This window comes from Vitis vinifera, chromosome 13 (genome assembly GCF_030704535.1).
Source record: "Vitis vinifera cultivar Pinot Noir 40024 chromosome 13, ASM3070453v1".
NCBI classification, from domain to species: Eukaryota; Viridiplantae; Streptophyta; class Magnoliopsida; order Vitales; family Vitaceae; genus Vitis; species Vitis vinifera.
In genome coordinates, this window is record NC_081817.1 from 15,367,413 (window position 1) to 15,391,840 (window position 24,428).

Here is a 24,428-nt window from a genome sequence, read left to right on the forward strand (position 1 = left end):
CCGAGACAACTTCCCGTCAGCACCACCTGAGAAAACCAAGGTGGGGATTCCCACCACAGCTGGACTGAGAAGCACCCTTTCTCATCCACAATTTGGACGGAGGAAGGTGTGTCCCTGCCCACCATTTTCACCAACAGTCTAGCCCATTACAACTCTGCCATTGAAGCCGTCTTGTTGTCCACAGCAATGAACCCACCACAACCATCTCCTATCAACTTAAACACCTCTCGGTTCCATAAGTGAAGGGGAAGACCCACCACTCTCACCCATGTCTCGTTAGCAAAGGCTCCATTGCTAAAACACCCTACCTTCGGGTGCCATCTTTCCAGCAATAATACATTGCCTAGAACCTTTCTCTTCCCTCTAGCAAGAACACGCTCGACCTCACTAACCAATTCAAACTCAAAGAACATTAGCCCACCTCCCATTACAGCTATGTCCAACTTGCCTTTGAGGAGCCAAGCGTGAACAACCCAGTTTTTCAGATAATCCAACTTAGGGGGATGGTTCTCCACCTTTTCCCATCTACCCACTAAGCAACAACCCAGCTGCTCTAATCTACCAGGCTTCACCTTCCTTCTCACTTCCAACCAGACCTTATTCCCAAGTCTACCCATTTTCGATTTTGCTACATCCGCAAAGGTCCTTGGTTCAAGCTTCTTTTCCTTCTTCAGCACCTCAAGTGAAAGGGGGTCCTTTAATCCTCCAAAGGGAGCTACCCCAACCTCTCTCAACTTCTCAGCCAAGATATTCCATCCTGTAGATAACCCCTTCCCTTTTGGAAAAATTAAGCAAAATCTTTTTGCCTCTAAATCACGAACAGAGCAGAGAATAAATCTTCCCGCCTCATTTGTACGATGTTCCATTCTATACTTCCTTCCCTCCTTCTCCCAAACGAGGGACCAACTTCTATCATCTCTATCTCTACAGCAGGATTCAACTCTAGCCAACAAGCTGCTGAGACTTGCATCCCCAAATCTGATCTAAGATGATATCCCTTTGCATCTCTCCCAAATGCATCCTCTCAGCTTGCCTCCAACTTCATCAATCACAAGTTCAAAAGCTTTGGACTCCATAGTAAACCATCTTCTTCCTCCTCTAGACAATCCTTATGTCCAACACTTCCCCTCAAATTGAGAAAGCATGGTTTAGTCTACATGGGGACAACTAGAATAGAATACATTCCTTTCCAATCAATTCTACGATGCCCTATTCATTTACATTTATTCTCATCCCTAATAAATAAATAGCATGGGATGAGTGGGTATAAGAATTCCCGCACTCACCCCATCCGATACCATTTATTATTATTATTTTAAATTTTATAATTTTAAATTACATTAAAAATAAATATAATTTATAAATAAATAAATATTATAAATTTTTGCAATTTATTTTTATGAAATTAAAATTTAGTTGACATATGTTAAGAAAAGGTGAAAATAAAAAATCAATCAAATTATTTTTATTTAATATTATATATAATCTGATGAGATAGAGGGAGAGCGAAATAGAGAAATAGTCATAATCTCTTATGGGATTTAAAAAATATTCTTAAACATGATTATCTTTATTCAACACATGTGTTATTTAAGACAATATGCCAATTATCATCTGTAATTACCATGATGATATGATTTTATATTTGAAAGTGTATTTTAAAAATATTTTTATTAAAAATAAAGATAATTATGATATTTAAAAAAGTTAATTAATATAAAAAATATAGCATGAGTGGTTTCTTTTATTTCATTTTTGAAAATTTGAAAATAAAATAAAATAAAACTTGCACTTTCTTTGTAGTTGAGAATAAAAAATTTTGATATCCCCAAATTTTTCATGGTTTATCCCAGAAAGGCCCCATCTAACAATTATGACCGTTGCCTACTGCCCGGCCTTTAAGCAAACACACTCATTACATAAAATCATGCCCCCACACTGCAATCATCAGATGACGTGGTGTGACACCACTTGGATTCGCTGCTCCCTTGCGCTGGACTCTACCGCACGAGATCACACCTCCTCCCAACCCCAAACCATTTTTAAATTTCAAAAAAGGGGCATGCCAAACTTTCTAGCCGTTATGGCGTAGAAAAGGACGCATCTGAAAATGCCTAAAAATACAAAAGTGAGCCCCCCACCTTTTGTCCTGACCTGCCTTTCTTGTTTGAAGTTTCTCTGAAATCTTTCGTCTCCGGCTAGCTGAATTGGGGAAAATGAAGGGAATGAAAGGAAAGTTGCTGAAGAAACTGAAATCCATTCGACCCATTGGTTATCTGAAGGAAGATCGGGTTCTTCAGGTGAATGCATCCGATGGGTTTTTGGATGGCTCATCTTGGAATCCGAGTGTAGGCGTTCAAGCTCAGTTCGTGTGCAAAGGGACAGTGCAGAATGGGTTGGATCGGACTGGTGGAACAGAGCGAGAACCTGAAGTTATCGATGTGATGGAGCTTATGAGAGACCTTGAAGGTGAAGACATGGAATTTGATGATCTTATGGATGATAAAGAAAACATCGGGCCTCCAGTGAGGGCAAAAGACCCGGTTGGTGTAAAGGAAAAATCGGAGAATCCGGTAAGGTCAGAACCAGGATTCCAGCGGAAGGATGATGGAACTTGGGAAGCTACAGGAAATCCTGGGCACACCCCTTTATCAGAAATAGACATATCGTCTTTTCGAAGGCCGGACTTGAACTCTGGTAGCCTCTTCGACCCCAACCTTCTTGCTGCCTTCCAGCAGGCAGTGATGGATCAAATTAGAATCAATGAAGAAGAGAGGAAAGCTAGAATGAAGGAAGAAGATGTTGAAATCGATGATGAACCCCCTCCAAAGGCGCGGAGAGTGGAGGATGACACAAACCCTCTACTAGGCTTTGAGGAAAGATGCCCGCCGGGAGGCAGCGATGCAGTAGTTCTCTATACAACCAGCCTTAGAGGGATAAGAAAGACCTTTGAAGACTGCACTAGTATTAGGTTTCTGCTCGAGAGCTTCCGGGTGATATTTTACGAGAGGGACGTGTCGATGCACCTGGAATTTAGGGAGGAGTTGTGGAGGATACTGGATTGCAAAGCACTCCCTCCAAGGCTTTTCATAAAGGGGAGGTACATTGGTGGAGCGGAACAGGTCTTGGGGCTGCACGAGCAAGGTCGACTCCGGGCCCTCTTCCATGGCCTTCCCATTGATCACTCTAAAGGCCCCTGTGAAGGGTGCGCTGGAATTCGGTTTGTCATGTGCTATAAATGCTGCGGCAGCCGCAAAATAGTTTCCGATGACGGGAATCACGGCTTGTCAAATAATTGCCCCCACTGTAACGAAAATGGACTCATTATTTGCCCCATTTGCTGCTGAAGCTTCCACTTTTCTCATTTTGGCTGTGTATGTCTTCTCCATATCCTTTTTTCCTCTTCTTCTTCTTAAATGATTGTATTTTGGTTGTAATATACACCCCTCCATTCTTGCCTTTCCTGGTGGTTTTTCTGTATTGCTTTTGGATTGGAAGCCTTTCTACATTCCCTGTGTAGAATTCAACTGGAATAATCCAGCATCATGTTTTTAGGGTTATGATAAATGCATGGTGTAATAGAAATTTGATTTCCCAATGGAGACAACAGTTAATCAGCTTTAGTATTCTCTTTTCTTTCCTTTTCAAATGGGCTCAAGGTGAAGAATGAATCATACTTTTCATTGTAAATGGAAAGTACGTTGTTAATTACCAAATTCATGTTCCGAGTAATAAAACACATTATAATTATAATCCTCAAAACTCAATTTATATAAAAATCAACACATCAACTGCTATACTATTATACAAACAACTTTAAATTTAAGCAATTCAAATAGTAATTGATTTTTAACATTTAAACAATGTATCAAAGTAAAAGTTTAAACCAAAATTCCTAATAAGGACAAATTCCCAACCTAACACCATCGCTACTCGTATGAACTGAAAATATTTGAAAATTTGTTAATGAAATGATACGAGCTTAAAGCTCAATAACGAATATTAATATAGTTTCATCATTCATTGATAATAAATAAATAAATAAAATAAAATCATGAATACAAATAGAAGATACAATTTACAATACTTTTCATAAGAACTTTTGAGTTCAAAGCATGCTAAAGAATTCAAAACTTTTCGATCAAACTTTTTTATGTTTATGTCGATGACAATTTTATATCAAATCAAGTTAAATGCATTCAAATATTTTTACTCTCACTATCAAATAACAAATGTATCCAATTAGATGAGACTTTATTTCTCGATTAAGTGAAACTTTACAATGGGTGATTAGCCTCAAATTTATTCCTTTTAAAGTTGACAAAATCAAATACTATTAGTACTAATAGTCTCTAACCAAATCTCTAGAGATTAGGTTCAAAGTAATTACTATTGAAGCACTCTTGATTCCAAAGAATTTACTATTGAAAAACTTAATCCTCACATGATACAACATGGAAAAAATAAAAAAATAAAAAAAAAACTATTACTATTAAATATATATCTCAAATTATCGATTTGACAATCCTAATAATATTTTATGTCAATACTAATCCCTATTAACAATATTAAATTAAAAAATCCTTATTCTTGAATCCATTCTCAAGAATCCATCAATTTTCCTTTTATTTGTTGCAATAATTACTTCTTTTGCAATATTTATCAATATTTATAGAAGTAGTTCTTTCTATTTTTTTCTCTTTACTATCCCAATACACTATCATAACCCTAACCTCCTCACCTACACATGACCAACAGTTGCCACAATGTCTTCATATTTTTTTGAGTTTTGACCCAAAATGCAATATTTTTAAAAAATAATTCCATAAAGTAAACCGGTTTTCAAAATAATGTCCAATCTAGTGCACTTGTGCCACTTAGATTGCCACATTACAAAGTCGTAGTTGGTGACTACGGTTTTATTTTTTAAAAACGATCAAAACCGTAGTCATCAACCATAGTTTTAACTTTAAGTTTAAAATTGTAGTTGGTAACTACGACTTTGACCATTTTTAAAAGTAGTCAAAGTCGTAGTCACCAACTACGACTTTAACTTTAATTCTAAAACCGTAATAGGTGACTATGACTTTGACTACTTTAAAAATAGTCTAAGTCGTAGTCACCAACTTCGGCTTTAACTTTAATTTTTATATATATATATATATATATATATATATATATATATATATATATATATATATATATATATATATATGTTGCTTGATTTAAAATATTTAACTTTAATTTTTTTAAATAAAAATATTATATTATTTTGATTTTATATTTACTAAAAATAAGTGAGTGGTTTAATAGAAATATTTAACTTTAATTGATCTCATTATTTAAAGAATAGTAATATATTAAATTAAATAATTCATGTCTTTAATTTGATATAAAAAAATTTTGTTTAATTTTATTAAAATAATTGGCACTATATTCAATATAAATATAATTAGTATAAATATACTATTTTATACCCTCATAATGAAGAATATAATATTATTTTGTAACTTTGTGCAAAAATTAAAGTCAATTATGCATTTGTACAAAATATAATATGATTTCAAGTGGGTAAATGATTGAAAAATTACTTAAATACAACAATTTTTTTTTCCCATTTTTTTCCTTTCAAAATGGGATCAAAATGGAATGAAAAGGCTTAAAATTTTAAACTTAAAATGCCAACCTAATAGAAATTGTTTTTCCATTTCTTAAAATATAGAATTCTAGAAAGAAAATACATTTGTTTTTCCAATCAATTCACTATTTAGTTTAACTGTTTTGGTAAATATATTAAAATGCTTTTGGAATATTTTTGTAAATTCATTGAGAATAAGAAAAATATTCCTTATTGGGTACTAACGGGAGTTTGGGCCAAAAATGATTTCTTTAAAACAAAATATTCATAAATTAATTTTATTCTCAAAATAATTTTCAATGTGATGTGTGTCTTATTCATGTGGGTATTCACATCACAAAACCGTAATTGGTAATCACGGTTTTTGAATTTAAAAAAAAAAAAGTAGTCAAAATAGTAGTTGGTGATCATAACTTTAAATTTAAACCTAAAACTAATTTTTTAAGTTCAAATTTCAAATCATGCGAATATTCAAGTTCGTAAGTAGTATTGGTTTAAGAATTATTTTAATTAGAGGTTTAGATTGTAATTTTTTTTAATGCATTATTTTTTCTATATCAATATAGTGTTGTTGTTGTAACTAATTAGTTATAAATATACTTAGTTTAAATTTAAACCTAAAACCAATTTTTTAGATTGTCAGATTGTTATATGTAAGTGGTTTATAATATCACACACACACACACACACATACATATATATATATATATATATATATATATAAAAGTTCAATTCAAGTTTAAAATTTATCATATTTTCATTTAAATATATAATAATTTGTTCATAATAAAAAAGTTAACAATATAATGCAAATGAAAATAAACACAAAAACTAAAAAAACAGTCCTCAATGAGTGCCACATGATGGGGTCTTCCTCTTTATCTGTGACCGCCTATGATACAGAGACATCTTTGTCAAATCTATCTATGCAATCTGTCATGTCTCGGTATGTATAGATTGAGATGGAGTTGATGGAGGCAAGACTCGACGTTTACGTGGACCACGAAGTCGCCTAGGTGGGCATACATCTAACTGTGTAGCATGTGTAAGGGTATAATGCATGGTCGTCTCTATGGAAAGAGGTGTAGGTGACAGTAAGGTGGTAGATGGTGGGGTGATCTCAGGTATAGTGATATCTGATATGGTAGCATCTAGGAGATGTGATATAAGAGATGGAAGAATGACATCTGATGTAGTGGTAGCTGGTGCAATAACATCTGATAGAATGGGCTCAATGAGAGACGATATAAGTGATGATGGTGAGGTGACATGTGGTGTAGTGGTCTTCTCGAGAGAGGATAAATGTGATGGTAGATTAGTAGATAGTGGGGTAGTCTCTGGTTTAGTGACATCAGGTATAGTGGCCTCTATGGGAGGAAATACAGGTGATGGTAGAGTGGTATCTGATATGACATGCTCTAAGGGAGAAAGTCTAGGTGAAGATGATGGTAAGGGTGAATGAGGCAGTGTGGAAGCCTCAGGTACAAATGGGGTAGATAATGTGGATGGTGCTAACATGGTCTTGGGTGGATGCATAAATCGTCGAGGTTGTTGACTAGCTCGCCCACCATCTCGCCTACTACCTCTCTCTCTCTCGACCTCAAATAGGTTGCATCCTAACTGTAATGGCTGACATAGGTGGTCTCATGGATGAGTCTGATGGTGTAGGCGACTGACAGACTAAATCTATGTGATGCTCCTCTCCAATAACATGTAAAATATCAATAGCAATCCGATGAATGTCTTCTAATGCGCTTGAAGTAGGCTCAACAAATCGACTAGCAATCTCAACCATACTAGTGATCTAAAAAAAAAAATTAAAAGCTCTAGTCGATGCCACTCGACAATGTCAAAGCAGATAAGAGGTGACATCATCCGTTAAATCTCCTGGTTTGCTAGAGATATCGTTGGAAGATGGGAAACTAAGTCTCCCATGTAAGGCTCCCATAAAACCTTTTAAAATCAACATTTGACATTAATAATGTTAATGTTTATATGGTTAACAATAGCACATTACATCTTATATGTACCTGGTCATGGGTTTGTGCATCTAATTGGTCTCAATCAAATGTCAAAACACGTGATGGGTTTTGAGCCCATGATAAAGGTACTCTCTACCTACATCCTAATAGATCAACTGGTAAACCCTCGCCTAATAATGCCTCATCATGTAATCCCTGGTCTTCATCCAATAATCCATGGTGTACCCCAATAGGACCCTCAATTGGTAAATCATATGCATCATGATCTAAATGCGGAGCTACTGGAGGGGCTGGTGATTGACCAAAATTGGGTTGACCCACGTGGAGTCTATCCCAAGACCACAATGGGAAAAAATTTAACATTAAAATTTTACTTAAATTATAAACTTGAAGCAACTAGAAATTTTAATCTAATGTGAATAATTAATTATATCTGTAATAGTGTGACACATCCAGCAATATCGGTGGCACCATCCAAACTCGCTTGACACAACTCCCTATATAGGTGTGCTAATATTGCACTACCCCAACTATACATAGATGTTTGAGTCAAGTCTCTAAGCAGTGGGAGATAACACATATGGATGTGGGTACCCTTCTTGTCTGTAAATAGAGTTGAACCTATGAGTACTAATATGAAAGCTTGTGCATACCGCTCTAATGTGGCATCATTTGAATCAACTGGTGAATGAAAGAACTGGTGACATAGCCATCGTGTCGATATCCCTAATCCTTTAATCTCATATGTAGGGGGAGTCACACCTAAAAGTTCATAACATAGCAGTGACCAATCTATGTCACATGTGCCAGTGATGGGAAGCCCATGAATACAAAATCCTAATATGATAGCAACATCCTGTAAAGTAATGGTCATCTTCCCAATAGGTAGGTGAAATATGTGTGTCTTAGGATGTTATCTCTGAACTAGACTAGTGATCAGTCCCCAATCTAGTGTAATGTGTCCAATACGGTATACACCATAAAATCTAAATCGAATAATATAAGGTCGAGGACGAGGATCCATATCCCATTCCCGCATAAACCTAAATATATATTGTGGACAAGTCAAGACTGAAGTAAGCTGTAAAAATACAAATAAATCATTTAGATAGTAAACTCCAATTTTTTTCATTCTTTAAAGAAATATTGTGTGCTTTCATATACATACTTGGCCAGAGTCAACTAAATGAGACCTGTGTCTATCCTGTAGAACCAAAACAGACGTATCTAATGGATCTAGATCAAAACTATGTCCTTTATACTCCATATCTATAACAAAATTGTGAAGATAAATAAACAATACTTATTGTTTTTAAATAAAAAAAATATTTATAATGGAAAAGTTTTAAAAATTTATAGAGTTTTCCCTATATTAAGTATATATCAATTTGATAAATTTAAGTAGATCAATTCATTTATGACCAATAAACAAGTCATACTAGTCTAAATTAAAATTAGAGACACAAATACAATGGAGGATTTTGTTAATATTTTTAATAGAAAATTTCAAAATTTTGACAAAGTGTCCCCTATAGTATGGACATTATTCCAAATACAAATAACCTAATTATGCAAATAACATCAATATTTATAATAAAACCAAATCCAATAATTGCATAAAGGTAGTATCATAGTAGCTTACATCACAATATCCAAGAAAATTGCATGCATACATCACATGATCTAATCAACTCTACTACTGTTTTGACAAGAGCGACAATTGTGACCACTTTGTTTGCATAACCCACATGTAATAGAAGTTTTGCTCTTTCTAACATCCATTTCATTATGCAAACGACTTGATTTAAGTCATCCACTTGATGCATGTTTCATCAACTCAGAAGGCACGATAATCGAACCATCATAAGGAGACCACTCATATACATTGAAAATGGGATGGAATAAGTGTGCCCAAGTATTATAGTATGATTGTGTACTGTAGTAGTGTTGAACAAGTGGTCTAAAATCAATTGAACGAAAATGACATGCTGCTAGAATATGGCTACATGGGAATCCATATATGAGTGTTTTACCACACATGCATTCATGCTCATGTAAGTTGACACGATATGTTCGACCACCAATTGAGATACTCTTAGTACCCTTACTAGTCTTCACATGGAATTGTCCTTGGATGTGATCATATAAAACAATCTCATGAGATCCCGCCTTAACCACATTTGTCTTAATCTTAGCATCGATATATGGAGTGTATTCCTCATTTGAAGCAAGTTGATTAGCACCTTGTTCCCTTCTCAAAAGAAAGTAACTATTTAGCCGAAAAAATGTCAATTGAACCAAAATAGTTACGGGTAAGCTACGAGCCCTTTTAAGCACACTATTGAACACTTCCGACATGTTAATAGTCATGATGTCATACCTTCGACCTCTGTCATGAGAGAGCACCCATTTCTCAAAAGGGATTGCTTCCAACTATTGTTGTGCAATTGCATTAATCTTCCCAATTGTGTTCATATGTTTGTTGAATTTTTCAATCTTGGTTGCTAAGGTTACTCTGCACATAAGATTTTTCAATATTTTATCCTTAAATCAAGTTATAAAATTGTTGGCAAGATGACGCATACAAACCCTATGATATGTGTATGGCTCAGACCAACCAAGATGAACATCGCTCATTGCAATCATAATGCTTGGATGTCAATATGATACAACACAAAGTCCCCTCTTATGAGTTACTTTAGTTCTAATACATGCCAAGAACCATTCCCAACTATCAGTATTCTCACCCTTTGTTAAGGCAAAATCCAATGGGAATAACTGATTATTTCCATCACAACCCATAGCAATAATTAAAGTGTCTTTATATTTTCCATACAAATGTGTACCATCAATATTGAGTACGGACCGACAATGCTTGAATCCTTCAATAGATGGATGAAATATCCAAAAAACTCGCTGAAATATCTTTGTATTCTCTATAATACCAGGAAATGTTTTTGAAATTACAACACATCCTGGATTTGCCTGCTCTAAGGCAATGAAAAAATATGGCAGCTCTACATATGACTATAAAAATCACCAAATAAGTTTTTAAGTGCTTTAAGTTTTGCTTTAGATGTTTTCTTGTATGATATTTGGTATCTGAAATTCTCCACAATACTTGCTTGAATAGCAGCCACTAACAATGTGAATTGTGCCTTAATCATTCCTTGGATATAAGCAACAATCAAGTTGGAATCTAATTGTTGATGGTCCCAATTCAAGCAAGGATTTACACATTTGTGAGAACCATTGTGTTTATTGATCGCAAATAAAGTTGTACATTTTACAACCATAGCACGAAGTTTCCATGGACATTGAGATTGCTTAGCCTTCTTGCATCTTAAGACTAACAACTTTTTAGTTGACGAAACAACAACGTACTCTTGGTTTGCACTAATAGAGTACAACTTCGCAACATGTTGTAAATCTGCTTTTGAATTAAAAACTTAGCCAACTATGAACTCTCCACCTAAGTTTCCAATATCAGTGTTCCCCCATGGGGTCCAGTCACTTGAAACGACATTACCAATGTTTTCTACATTTTCAAATTGCAACAATGGTGCCGAGTGATACTGAACAAGGGAAAACTCCATTGGGTCCTCAGGATCTGGGTTATTTGACATATCACAACCTTCCCCATCCACAGAGACATATCTTCCTTGTTCACTTTCCATTGCTTCGTGAAGAGCTAAGAAAGATGAAACAACATTAACATTATTTTTTCCTCATTAATAAATTTGAATACCCCATGGCCATCATATTGAACATCTTCTGCTCTCTCACTTTGATCATCACCTTCTTGGGATTCACATTCTTCGTCATTTTCATATGCTCTACACTCATAAGTCATTGCAACTGGGGCGCTACTAGGTCCACAACCATACTCAAATTCCTCAACATTATCATTTTCTCCAAGTAATAAATGCGTGAAGTTACCCAATAATTGTCTTCTCACTTGTGGCCGTACTGACACTTGTTCAATATACAATTCAATTTCGTCCATTCCAAATGTGTTAACCAATTTCAACATTTGAGATAAACTATTATCATCCCATATTGGACAAGGTTGGAACCTATTTTCCCTTTTTAAAGGATACCTACAGTTGAGGACTAATTGAAATTGTTTTTTGTCAATGCAAGTTCTCGAGTATATCATAGATAACAAGTGTTCATAGATTGAACTAACGGGCACATCCAAAGGCACAATTACAGCTTGATCCCTAATATACTTTACATCTATTTCTGTCCTTAACATTTTTCCTTTACAAAAGCAAATTACAGGAACAATAGATTCAGACATGATTTACCTACAAAAAATACAATATCAAATGGTTTAATAATCAATGAAAATAATAGCAAGTCTTTGTGTTTTGAACTTAACATACTTGTTTATTAAAATAATTACAAAAACACACATACAAGAATGTTCAAGAGATATTGCATATAATCTTTTAACATGTGAATACACAATTATATAATAAAACACCTTCTTACACATTAGGGGGAAAAAATATAAATCACTTCATAATAATAAATTTTTTTATTTAAATAGTTATCTATGATACAAATATATTCATAGATAAATGTTTTATAACATTTTAATTTAAAACTCAGATAATGGGTTACAAATCAATAAATGTTTAGTTAAACCTAAAAGGCTAAACAATTACAAGAATCTCAAAAGTAAATAAAAAATAATCCACCAATAATTTTTTTTTTGATAAAATATCATATATTAAAATAAAATTAAATGTTATCAACCATTAAATAATATATAATTTAAATAATTATATTGTTATCCATAAATATCTTGATATTTGATTAAACCTAAAAGTCGAAAAATATTTTAAATCTCAAAATCAAATAAAAGATAACTCACCACAAAAAAAATATATTAATAAAATATCAAATACACAATTATAGAAAAAATCATTTATATATATATAAACATTATTTGAATATTAAAAATGAAAACAAATAAACATTTTATAAATCTATTTAATATTAATTTTAATTTATAAATCTATTGAATATTAATTTTAATTTTAATAAAATTGATGCCAACATGATGACCCTTCTCAAATAATCCACTAATAATTTTTTTTGTTGATAAAATATCATATCTTAAAATAAAATTAAATGTTATAAACCATTAAATAATATATAATTTAAATGATTATATTATTATTCATAAATCACTTGATATTTAATTAAACCTAAAAGTTGAAAAATATTTTAAATCTCAAAATCAAATAAAAGATAACTTACCACAGAAAAATATATTAATAAAATATCAAATACACAATTATAGAAAAAATCATTTATATATATATATATCAACATTATTTGAATATTAAAAATGAAAACAAATAAACATTTTATAAATCTATTTAATATTAATTTTAATTATAGAAAAAAATAATTTATAAATTAATTTTAATTTTAATTTTAATTTATAAATCCATTGAATATTAATTTTAATTTTAATAAAATTGATGCCAATAGGATGACCCTTCTCAAATAATCCACCAATAATTTTTTTTTTTTGTTAAAATATCATATATTAAAATAAAATTAAATATTATCAACCATTAAATAATATATATTTTAAATAATTATATTTTTATTTATAAATCACTTGATATTTGATTAAACCTAAAAATCGAAAAAAAATTTAAATCTCAAAATCAAATAAAAGATAACTCACCACAAAAAAGTATATTAATAAAATATCAAATACAACAATTATAGAAAAAAAAATCATTTATATATATATATATATATATATATATATATATATATATAAACATTATTTGAATATTAAAAATGAAAACAAATAAACATTTTATAAATAATTTATAAATTAATTTTAATTTTAATTTTAATTTAATAAAATTGATGCCAACAAGATGACCCTTCTCAAATAATTCACCAATAATTTTTTTTGATAAAATATCATATATTAAAATAAAATTAAATGTTATCAACCATTAAATAATATATAATTTAAATAATTATATTGTTATTCATAAATCACTTGATATTTGATTAAACCTAAAAGTCGAAAAAAAAATTTAAATATCAAAATCAAATAAAAGATAACTCACCACAAAAAAATATATTAATAAAATATAAAATACAACAATTATAGAGAAAAAAAAATCATATATATATATATATATAAACATTATTTGAATATTAAAAATGAAAACAAATAAACATTTTATAAATAATTTATAAATTAATTTTAATTTTAATTTTAATTTAATAAAATTGATGCCAACAAGATGACCCTTCTCAAATAATTCACCAATAATTTTTTTTTTGATAAAATATCATATATTAAAATAAAATTAAATGTTATCAACCATTAAATAATATATAATTTAAATAATTATATTGTTATTCATAAATCACTTGATATTTGATTAAACCTAAAAGTCAAAAAAAAAAATTTAATCTCAAAATCAAATAGAAGATAACTCACCATAGAAAAATATATTAATAAAATATCAAATACACAATTATAGAAAAAAAAAATAATATATATATATATAAACATTATTTGAATATTAAAAATGAAAACAAATAAACATTTTATAAATAATTTATAAATTAATTTTAATTTTAATTTTAATTTATAAATCTATTGAATATTAATTTTAATTTAATAAAATTGATGCCAATAGGATGACCTTTCTCAAATAATCCACCAATAATTTTTTTTTTGGATAAAATATCATAAATTAAAATATAATTAAATGTTATCAACCATTAATAATATATAATTTAAATAATTATGTTGTTATTCATAAATCACTTGATATTTAATTTAACCTAAAAATCGAAAAATATTTTAAATCTCAAAATCAAATAAAAGATAACTCATCACAAAAAAATATTTTAATAAAATATCAAATATACATACATACATACATACATATATACATATATATATATATATATATATATATATATATATATATATATATATATATATATATATATATATTAAAAATGAAAACAAATAAACATTTTATAAATCTATTTAATTTTAATTTTAATTATAGAAAAAAAATCATTTATAAATTAATTTTAATTTATAAATCTATTGAATTTTAATTTTAATAAAACTGATGCTAACATGATGACCCTTCTCAAATAATCCACCAATAATTTTTTTTTATTTTATAAAATATCATATATTAAAATAAAATTAAATGTTAGCACTATTAGATAATATATAATTTAAATAATTATGTTGTTATTCATAAATCACTTGATATTTGATTAAACCTAAATGTCGAAAAAAAAATTAAATCTCAAAATCAAATGAAAGAAAACTCACCACAAAAAAATATATTAATAAAATATCAAATACACAATTAGTGATGAAGGTTGCATCCCTATTTATAGAGGAGATGTCAGACTTGAACCTTGATGAAATTCACGTGCTTGAAAGTTTTGAAATCCACAATCAAATCTTAGACAATTGGTTGTATTATTGAAGTTTGCCGAAAGAGGTGAGTTTTCTTTTTCTTGTGTCAGAGAAGTGTTAAAAGAAATCAGAAGAGAATAAATTCTCTTTCTCCACGTTGCCTTTTGAAAATTACATTGGTAGACAAAATCTACTATTTGACACCATTCACTACTATTTGAATAGTTTTTTTTTTTTTTTTTTTTTACAAATGTACAAAAAAATTCTTGATATCTCTTAACTGAGCATTTCTAAGAGATATTTCTCAAAAAGTTGTTGAGCTTTCTTTTCAATGACGTAATCCTTTTTGTACTTATCAACAAGATAAGAAAATTGAGTTTGGAACAAAAGAGGGACTTCTGGAAAAACATTTGCATAGATGATTTTTTGAATATTGTCTTCAACGATGAGATTATAGTTAGAAGAACTATAAATCTTAGAATCAAGGTTTCTTGCAATCATTCTTGACCTCCAATGTCTGATTTATTTTTTGAGGCTGACTTTAGTACAGGACCAAGGGTTCTTTGTACCAAACAATTAATGTTTTCTATGATTGGTTTTGAGAAGGATCAGATGTTGAGTAGGATAAACTCTTCCATCATTTGACCATTCATGAGGCTTACTTTCAACAATGAGTTCAACTAATTTGAAGTCTCGGATGAAGGCATTTAATACGCAAATTGCTAATTTTTTTCCAAATCCATCGGTTTGATCGGGATGAGAGAAAATTAGTTGATAAAACAATTCATAATCCATGAAGAGAGCAAGAGTTAGTTCTATTGACTCATTATTAAACTTGATGACTACTGGCTTGTATTTGTTTAAGTCAATGTTGGCTTTGCAAATACTATAAGTAAGAGCACACTTACAGTCATGCCATTCTAGTGGAATTTCCCTACACAAGGGATCAAGCTTTGGACATTCATTATTGGTGTTGCCATAATGAGTAATTCAAATGAAACTCATCCCTTGAATAGTAATTCCAAAAGTGATATAGTTAGTAAGAAATTGCATTATATGTTCTTGTTTAGCTTCCCTTATAGCTTGAGCCTTTTGACTTATTATCTGTCCAAGGTCTTGAGGGATATTCAAATTCTTTTGCTTGAAAAAAGAAAATCTTGATTTTTGAAATTCTAGGCTTTCCTCAGAAAGTGTTGGAAATTCATTTTAAAAAGATTTTGAAAATGTAGCTTTAGATTCTTCTAAAATTTTCCTACAATTGAAACTTTCAAAATATGTATCCATTGGGATGCAATGCATATCAGAACTTGAAGGTTTAGGAAAATTGTCTAAATTATCATTTAACTGTTTAAAATAAAAAGACGAAGCATTTGAAGCTTATAACTTTTGAATATCGCTTTTTGCATTTCAGAGGTTATCTAAAATGTATTTTTGTGATCTATCTAATCTTTCTATGTGTTTATGAATCTGAAATGACATTACTTTTAGGAAACATTGGAATAGTGAATTTTCCAAACTTAATCCATTCTTGATCCATCTGTAGAGAAAATTCAAAATTTAGTACACCTTTTGATTAATTTTAATTTTAGTCTTCCATCTTCTCTTCTTGTTTAGTTTTGCTTTCTTGTAGGGAGCCATTGCTAATAAAAAGGTATAGAAAGAGTGACTGATGTTATGTAGAGAAGTATGAGGATAATGGGGAGCTAATTTGAGTATAATCTAGTATTTTGTTTTTTTTTTTTTTTGTGATTTTTGCAACATTACAATGTTTATATGGGGGATCACTCGTACCAGGATTCAGAATCTGTGGTTCAGCTAACCATGAGATGCTAGCTTTAGTTACTGGAAAGTAAGGGACCATGATCCTTAAAAAGAATAGGCTACTGGTTTTCTATGTCCTAACCTGATTTTGACAATATGGATTGTAACATTTGATATGTTTTTTTATGATTCTAAATGTTGTGGTGGATTGTTTTCAATGTTGATAAGGCACATGCAGTGGCACTTCACCATTACAGTAAAAACTTTAGAGGGTTCTTAGCCATGCTTACACCAGAGCAAGCTCAAAAACTTGTAGGTGTGCCTTTTTTTGTATTATAAAACATTGTACATCATTAAAAAAAATTTGACTTACTGAATTCCTTTTGATTTTCTTGTGTTGCAGAGAGCGATTCAGTAATTTCAGTGTTCAGGAGCAGGATGAACCAAGTCTATACAACTCATTCTTGGGATTTGGGGAATAGACTCTATTCTTTAGTATAACCAACTGCCAATGACCTTGTCTTCTCATAGTTTTGATCAATATTTTATTTTAGCTTTAATTTTTTTGTTTATTTGTCCATGCATCCGTGATTTTTTCTAGAATTTATAGGACATCAAAGGTAAAGTTAACTTGGGTGCTACTAAAAAATATTTTCTTATGGATCCATCAATTTATGGGCCATCATTTTTGGAATCAAAATCAGGACTAGGTGGTGCAGGTAACGTTGCCTCACCCTACATAAAAACTAGGAGATATTTTTATATGGACATATTTTGTGTTACTATGAGCAGAATAAAGTTTGATGTTATTTCCTCTTTTGTAAAGACCATATGGGTCAACAGTGGTATTAGTGGAATAACATTGAATAAATTGGGCACCTTCTATTTTTGGTTGAGACAAATGACAACAGCTAAAAGTTAATATAAGAGAAAGGCCAATGACCTTGATCTAAGGCTTGAAAATCTCGTATGGCAGTTTCAAGATTGTTTATGGCTTTTTTTTGGGAGGTTTTCTAGTCACTTAGATGTGTTTAATGGCTTTAATACAGTCTCATAGTTACTTTTATCTTTTAAATCTTGTCAGTGATAGGCTTTATGTATTTAATACAGTCTCATAGTTGCTTTTATCTTCTAAATTTTTCCAATTTTCATATGTTCCACCCATGAACATCACTAGCTTATTATGAGCCTAACAATGAATTAAAGATAAGATCTCCAACTTATGGTTACAACAAATCAAATCCCAAGAATAGCCAAGTAGAGTTTAAATCAAGTAGAGTTGAAGTATTGAAAATTTTAAAACTATTTAGTTTGAGACTCCTTAAAGGATGTAAATAATGCCTTAAATCTCTGGACCAGAACTAGCCCATGATGACTCTATTTTAACCCTCATAACTTCCCCCTTTCTAGCTCTATCTTCCACCACTGGATCATATTCCTGAATTTCAAGGTCAACCAAACAATAGGGAATTTGAAACCCACCAAGTAAGAAAAAAATCAGAATACTCAGGACCACTAATTAAACCCACCAACTCTATTTATTATAGAGGAATGGGTCTATGGAGTGACTCACATTGTAGAGGAAATTCTAATATCATTTTCTGGAGTTCTACCCCACCCAAATGATAGGTCAAACATGCACACTTTAACATTACTTTCTTCTATTTTCTGGGCAACCAAACATTCTTAGAATTTGGAGAATGATGTAGAAACCGAAAACAACCCCACACCTTCAATCTCCTAGCTTAAGATAAAGCCCTATTCATTGGCCCTTGAAAAGTGGAGTACTCCTATTTTTTATGTTCCTATAACAAAAATAAGTTCTCGTCCCTTTCATTTTTGGAGTTCTTAAGAGTGGTCCCTTTCATTTTTGGAGTTTTTAACAGTGGTCCCCTCCATTTTTGGTACTTTAACAAAAAAAAATTCATGGTGGCCCTCCATTCCATATCAGTTTTCTTTACCAAAACAAAACATTTTTCTTTCTGCCAAGCTCACAATGAAAATAAAATAAAATAAAGTCCAAACACATATTTACCAAGCTCAAAATGAAAATAAAATCAGAAGCCAAACACATCTACAACAATAAACTAAAATACGTGAAAACCAAACAGATTTAAAAAAAAAAAATTACGTAAATACGTGAATTTACGTAAACTAAAAAATTCATAAATCTTACCTGACTAATGACGGAACAAGATGAAAATTTGAAAAATATTGAATTTGAGCCAAGAATGAACCAAAGACAACTAGATGCAACGGGAGACAACATAAAAAACAAATAAGAAGACAAAACCCTAAAGGTAAGAAACCTAACCGAAAAGGGAAAGGAACTGAAAATGATTCAAAATCGTAGTTGGTAACTACGGTTTTGACTGATTTAAAAAAAAAAAAAAATTCAAAACTGTAATTGGTGACTACGGTTTCTTGACCTAAACTCCTATGTGGCACAGACACACTAGATTAGGCATTATTTTGGAAATTGGTTTACTTTTTGAATATTTTTTTTTAAATATCCTATTTTGGGTCAAAACTCTATTTTGGGTCAAAACAGCCTAATACACGTTACACTCTCTCCAAGGCAGTAAAATTTTTTTTTTTAAGAAGTTCAGTCCACACACATGCACATCTGATTTCTTTTATTTAATTTTATTGTTTAAATATACTTATATGAATTTTTAGACTTTTCCTATCTCCATAAATAAATCTACCTAAGTTAATATATTTATAATCATTTCATTTATTTGATTTATTAATTAAATTTACCTATATTTATATATTTCTAATTATTTAATTTATTTTTTTTAATAAATCAAAGCATAATCTAAATTTAGATTTTTAAAAAGAATATTTAAATTGTTCACAACTAATTAATGAATATGGAATATTAATCTAAAGGTTAAAAATTTTACCTAGGAAAATTGATGATGATTGGATATTGGTTGTTAAGTGTGGAAGACATAATCACGTTGACGCACAATATGTTGAAGGGAATTTTTTCATTGGTTGTTTAAGTCAAGAAGAAATGAGTATGTTAGTTGAAATGTCAAAAAACAACATTAAGTCAAAAGAGATATTTAATAGTTTGAAGTAAAGGGATGAGTTGAATTGTAGCATATTGAAGACAATGTACAATGCAAAGTTTAAACATAAAGTAAATGAATATGATGGTCGATCACAAATGTAATAATTGATGTACAAATTAATGGAATTGAACTAAATCGAAGGGTTAAACACAATGTTTGTATTACAGGTTTGATGTTCGCACACTCAACATCCTTTGATATATTGCTAGCATTTCTAAAGGTGTTGATCATGAATTGTACATACAAAACAAATAGACCTCGAATGTTTAGGAGGTATATCATCATTAGCATGAATTTTTTAAGAGGATGTTGGTCTACTTGGTGGTAGTCCTATAAAACATAAGATATAGCTAGATTAGTCACTGACAAACCAATTAGACAATTAGAATTAAAGGAAGACTTGAAATTTGTACTAGATGAATTTTGAAACTTAAACTAATGCATCACTTATCTATCCACAATCTAAACTAAATCAAATTCTCAAAAAGATCATAGCCTAATGCTTTGATACCACTTGTAATGATTCACTCCCAATCGTGTAAATTTATCCACTTTAAGCCCAAGGGTTCTCATGGTTTTAAGACATGTCTACAAGGTTCAGAGAAGCCCACACATATATAACGTTAGGAATTTTTTCCCCTATTTGATGTGGGATATCACAATTACCCCCTATGCAGATAAACACACTTGTTGTATCTTATAAGATTTCGAGGTTGAACAAATGAAGGCCCACATCGTAGTTGAGGATCGACACTAATACCATTTGTAATGGTATGCTCTCAACCATGTAGATATGATCCGCTTTAAGTCTAAAGGAGGTCTCACAACTTTAAAATATGTTTACAAGATTAAGAGAAATTCATACATAAATAGCACCAAGAATTTTTTTTTCTCCTATTTGATATAGGATATCACATTTTGAGTAGTAATCAACAACCATATTTGTAACTTTGGTTGTGGAGTGTATTCCACTATGTGAACTTTAAGATGGAAAAGTCATAAGTTGTGTTTAGGAACTATTTTTAAGAACATTTTGTTAGAACTAAAAATAAAATGAAAACACATTTAGATGTCAATTGTTCCAAAAACGAGTTTTTGAGAATTGTTCTAAAAACAAAGTATTTTCTAATAGCATATTTTAGTTATTTTAAGTCATTTTTACTTATTTTCTAAGAAACATTAAAAAAATAATTATATAAAAAATGATTGAAAAATAATACATTGCAAGCAAAAGTTATTTTAAATAAATATTTGAAAACATAGAAAACAAGCTAAGGGTATTTCCAAATTTCTAAATAGACTTTTGTTCTAAGAAACATTAGTGAACTATTTTTTATAACCGTTCTCAAATTAAGAAAATATTCTCAAATGGGCCCTAATCACCCTTTGTCTTACTGTCCACTATTAAAAACCCCCAAACCCCTAATTCCAACCTCTTACTCTTCAGACACAAGACAGTTATCCCTCATAAGAAAAATCTTTCTTCAAGATCTCTAGCCAAAATCCCTCACCTTCCCTGAGAATTCTTTGGTGGTAAAGCAAGAGTTTTGAATTGAAAAGATCAAATACAATTAATAATAAGGTTATTTGTTTCTTTGTTGAAAGTTTTGTGCTAGAGATTTGAATTGAAAAGATCAAGCAAAAGCTGTATCAGACTTTATACCAGAGAATCCATTTGCATCAATTCTATGTTGCACTTGTAATTTTTGGCATCTCATGGAAACCTCCATTGTTTAACTCCTAAACCGTTCATTCAACCTGAAAACAAAAACTTCAGCTCTTGGATAATGAATGCAACACTTGTGACCAGAGCTTAAAAGTTATTTTCTAAATCAAATGCTTTGAAGCTCCTTAACTGAATTTAGCTTATTTTATGGGACAGTATATGAAGATGGGGGGACATGGGGTGGAAGAAAAGCACCAAATGCATCTAAGCTATTCATTACCACTATCAGGGTAGGCAATAACAAAGTAATTTAATGTCTTGTAGCATGAGATCTACCATTGTCAGCGGTAATTAAATCTCAACCTCTCAAAAGAGCCAAAATTTGGTCAACTAAGGAAAAGAGATTGTCACTGGTACATACCAAAGCTGTTTCACATACAGCTAACTTATTCAGAGCTGTTTCAGTCCAGAGTTATACCGAGATACAAACTGATGAATACCATAGCCATAATGGTAAAGAGATGTGGCCTTCCACCAACACCAGCTGAAGTAGACCTATACACAAAACAAAATCCATCACCATCAGTCATCTCACTGTTTCATTATATGAATAAATCAAGAATTGTCACTTGACAATGTAATAACATATGAATGGACCAACAAATAATGCTCTAACGAGGAGTTACTGCAAATTGAAAAAGGATTCATCACAAAGCATTGGAGTCATTAGAAAGAAGACAGTGATAAAGAATGTGACTGATGTCTTTCAAGACGGCTTCCTTTTTCTTTGTTTTTTTGTTTTTTTTTTTGTTTTTTTTTTAACTTAGCAAAATGGTTCTTTCAAATAAAAAACAGATTCATTTCACATGCAATGTAAAATAAAAGGTTCAAATAAAATGCCACACCAACAAAATGGTCCTCTTCCACCTATGACTGCATAAAGAAAAGAAAAAGAATACTAGAAGCATCATAATCTAGAAGAGTGTAATCAAACCAATCCTTTAGCAAGGAATGCTGATAGAAAAACAACTCGAATCATCATAAAACATGATAAGAAAGAACATATCTGATTTTATTTCTAAAAAAAATGTTCCTTTAGGATGCAGGATATGAAATGAAAATCAAAATGGATCTTAACAAATGCCATGCAATAACAGCAAGTATAAAAACTCTGTTAATTAATAGATTCATACCTTGCCACAACCGTCTTTGTAGCGAGTCCAAACCCAAAAGGGAAGAGGGGATCATAGTGTGAATCCCCAACATTCATGGGGAGCTGATCAACATTTTTGAACCATGTTCGTGAAAGCTTTCCACTGAATCCATAGTCCCCAAATAGGACATCCGTCAAGCCTTGCCCTTCAGTGCCAGGCAACCATGCAGCCACCAGGGCATCAATTAAGGACATATATGGTTCAATCACGACCGGTCTGCCAGAGATTATAACAACAACGCACTTGACTGCTTTGCAAACATTACTGATGACATTTGTGCCAGGATCCACCATTGTGAGGCTCACGCTGTCCCCTATACTCTCAGCATAAGGGTACTCACCAACAACAACAATAGCAAAAGCAAAATTGTTGGACTTCACAAAGTCGCCATCAGGGTTCTCACGGTAGACAACCTTTGTGCTTGGGTCAACTGTAGATGTTATGGCACCAAGGATGGTAGTTCCTGCCCATGGGAAGGTCTGTCAAACAAACTTATTTGCTACAGTATTTTCCAGGACTTGATTTTTCTCATGGAAGCGAAAGAAGGGTGTTTTAGTTTTGGTCAACATTCCAGGATCAGAAACAACCATATGACATAATAATTAAAAAGAAAATTAATAGGTTCTATTTGTTCGAGTGTAGACTATGATTATGTGAAGACTTTTTAAATAACTTTCTACTCAGGTACTTCATAGTAGCAGCCAAATGTGTCCAAAAACAATATTAAGCTCTCAGACCTTTTTAAATAACCCTCTTTTATAGTTTGCCTAAAAATTAGTCCCGATTCTCCTAAATATTTCAGAAATCCCTGAATCACAGTGAATGCTGTAATGTTAAAGAAAATAAAAATTATTTTGCTATATTCCCTCTCAATGCCCAATGCTTTTGCTCCAAGCTCCTTTTATTTTGTTAATTTTCCTTTTTTCTTGAATATCTGTGCAATATCTTGTTCTGGACTGCCATATGGTCATTGACAAAAAAATAAAGGTAGATAACATCAAACAAACTAGGGGAAGGTGTACCACTAAAATCACCTTTTTATAGCTAATTATTTATGTGTGACAGTCTCCTACCAAGATCTTACCCAGGAATTTGGACACAAGGTTTAAGGAACCAAAAACTTTAGTATACAGTGCAACCAAAAAATAGTTGAAAGAAAAATACCCACCTAATTCAAAAGAGCAATACAAAATTAGGAGATGAGAAGGCTATAATTGAATAAACAAATACTGCAATCGAAATAATGAAAGAGCCTCTGTAGTGTTGACAATTGTATATATATATATATATATATACACACTTGAGGCCTGGCTCAAGTGGTAAAGGGATGGGAAGGGCTTATGGGAGGTTTAAGGTTCAAGTCCCAATGGAGAAAAAATTTATCTATCAAAGAAAATAAAAAATAAAATAAAATACAAGAAAGAAATATCAAATAATAAACTAATCAATATTTGCACTTCACTACCCAAATTGTGGCTAGGTTAGGAGCCAATTAATCCTAAAATCAAGGTCTGACTCGAGCTAATTGGGGAAAAGATCCAAGTCCACGTCTTTAACATACCCTTGGAAGATGGCGCTCCCAGTAGGGACACCAATCTTGGACCCCAAGGGATTAAGATATTGTGTGACTAAGGGCTGCTTTA

The 24,428-nt window shown here is 31.3% G+C and overlaps 2 protein-coding genes across 2 annotated transcripts in view; one reads left to right on the forward strand and one right to left on the reverse strand.

The window, feature by feature from the left end:
• The first annotated feature begins 2,083 nt into the window (after positions 1–2,083).
• LOC100262979 (uncharacterized protein At3g28850) lies at positions 2,084–3,626 on the forward strand. Its single transcript, XM_002263716.4, has one exon. The coding sequence runs from the start codon at positions 2,217–2,219 to the stop codon at positions 3,345–3,347; it is 1,131 nt and encodes a 376-aa protein (XP_002263752.1). The 5' UTR covers positions 2,084–2,216; the 3' UTR covers positions 3,348–3,626.
• Positions 3,627–21,812: 18,186 nt separating this feature from the next.
• LOC100267983 (uncharacterized) overlaps positions 21,813–24,428 on the reverse strand; it is a 32,962-nt gene continuing 30,346 nt past the window's right edge. The window contains exons 10-11 of the mRNA XM_002262956.3: positions 22,765–23,248; positions 21,813–22,126 (exon numbers count right to left, since the gene is read on the reverse strand). Of these exons, the coding sequence (XP_002262992.1) occupies positions 22,033–22,126; positions 22,765–23,248 (578 nt within the window). The 3' untranslated portion in view covers positions 21,813–22,032. The remainder of the gene's footprint in view (positions 22,127–22,764; positions 23,249–24,428) is intronic.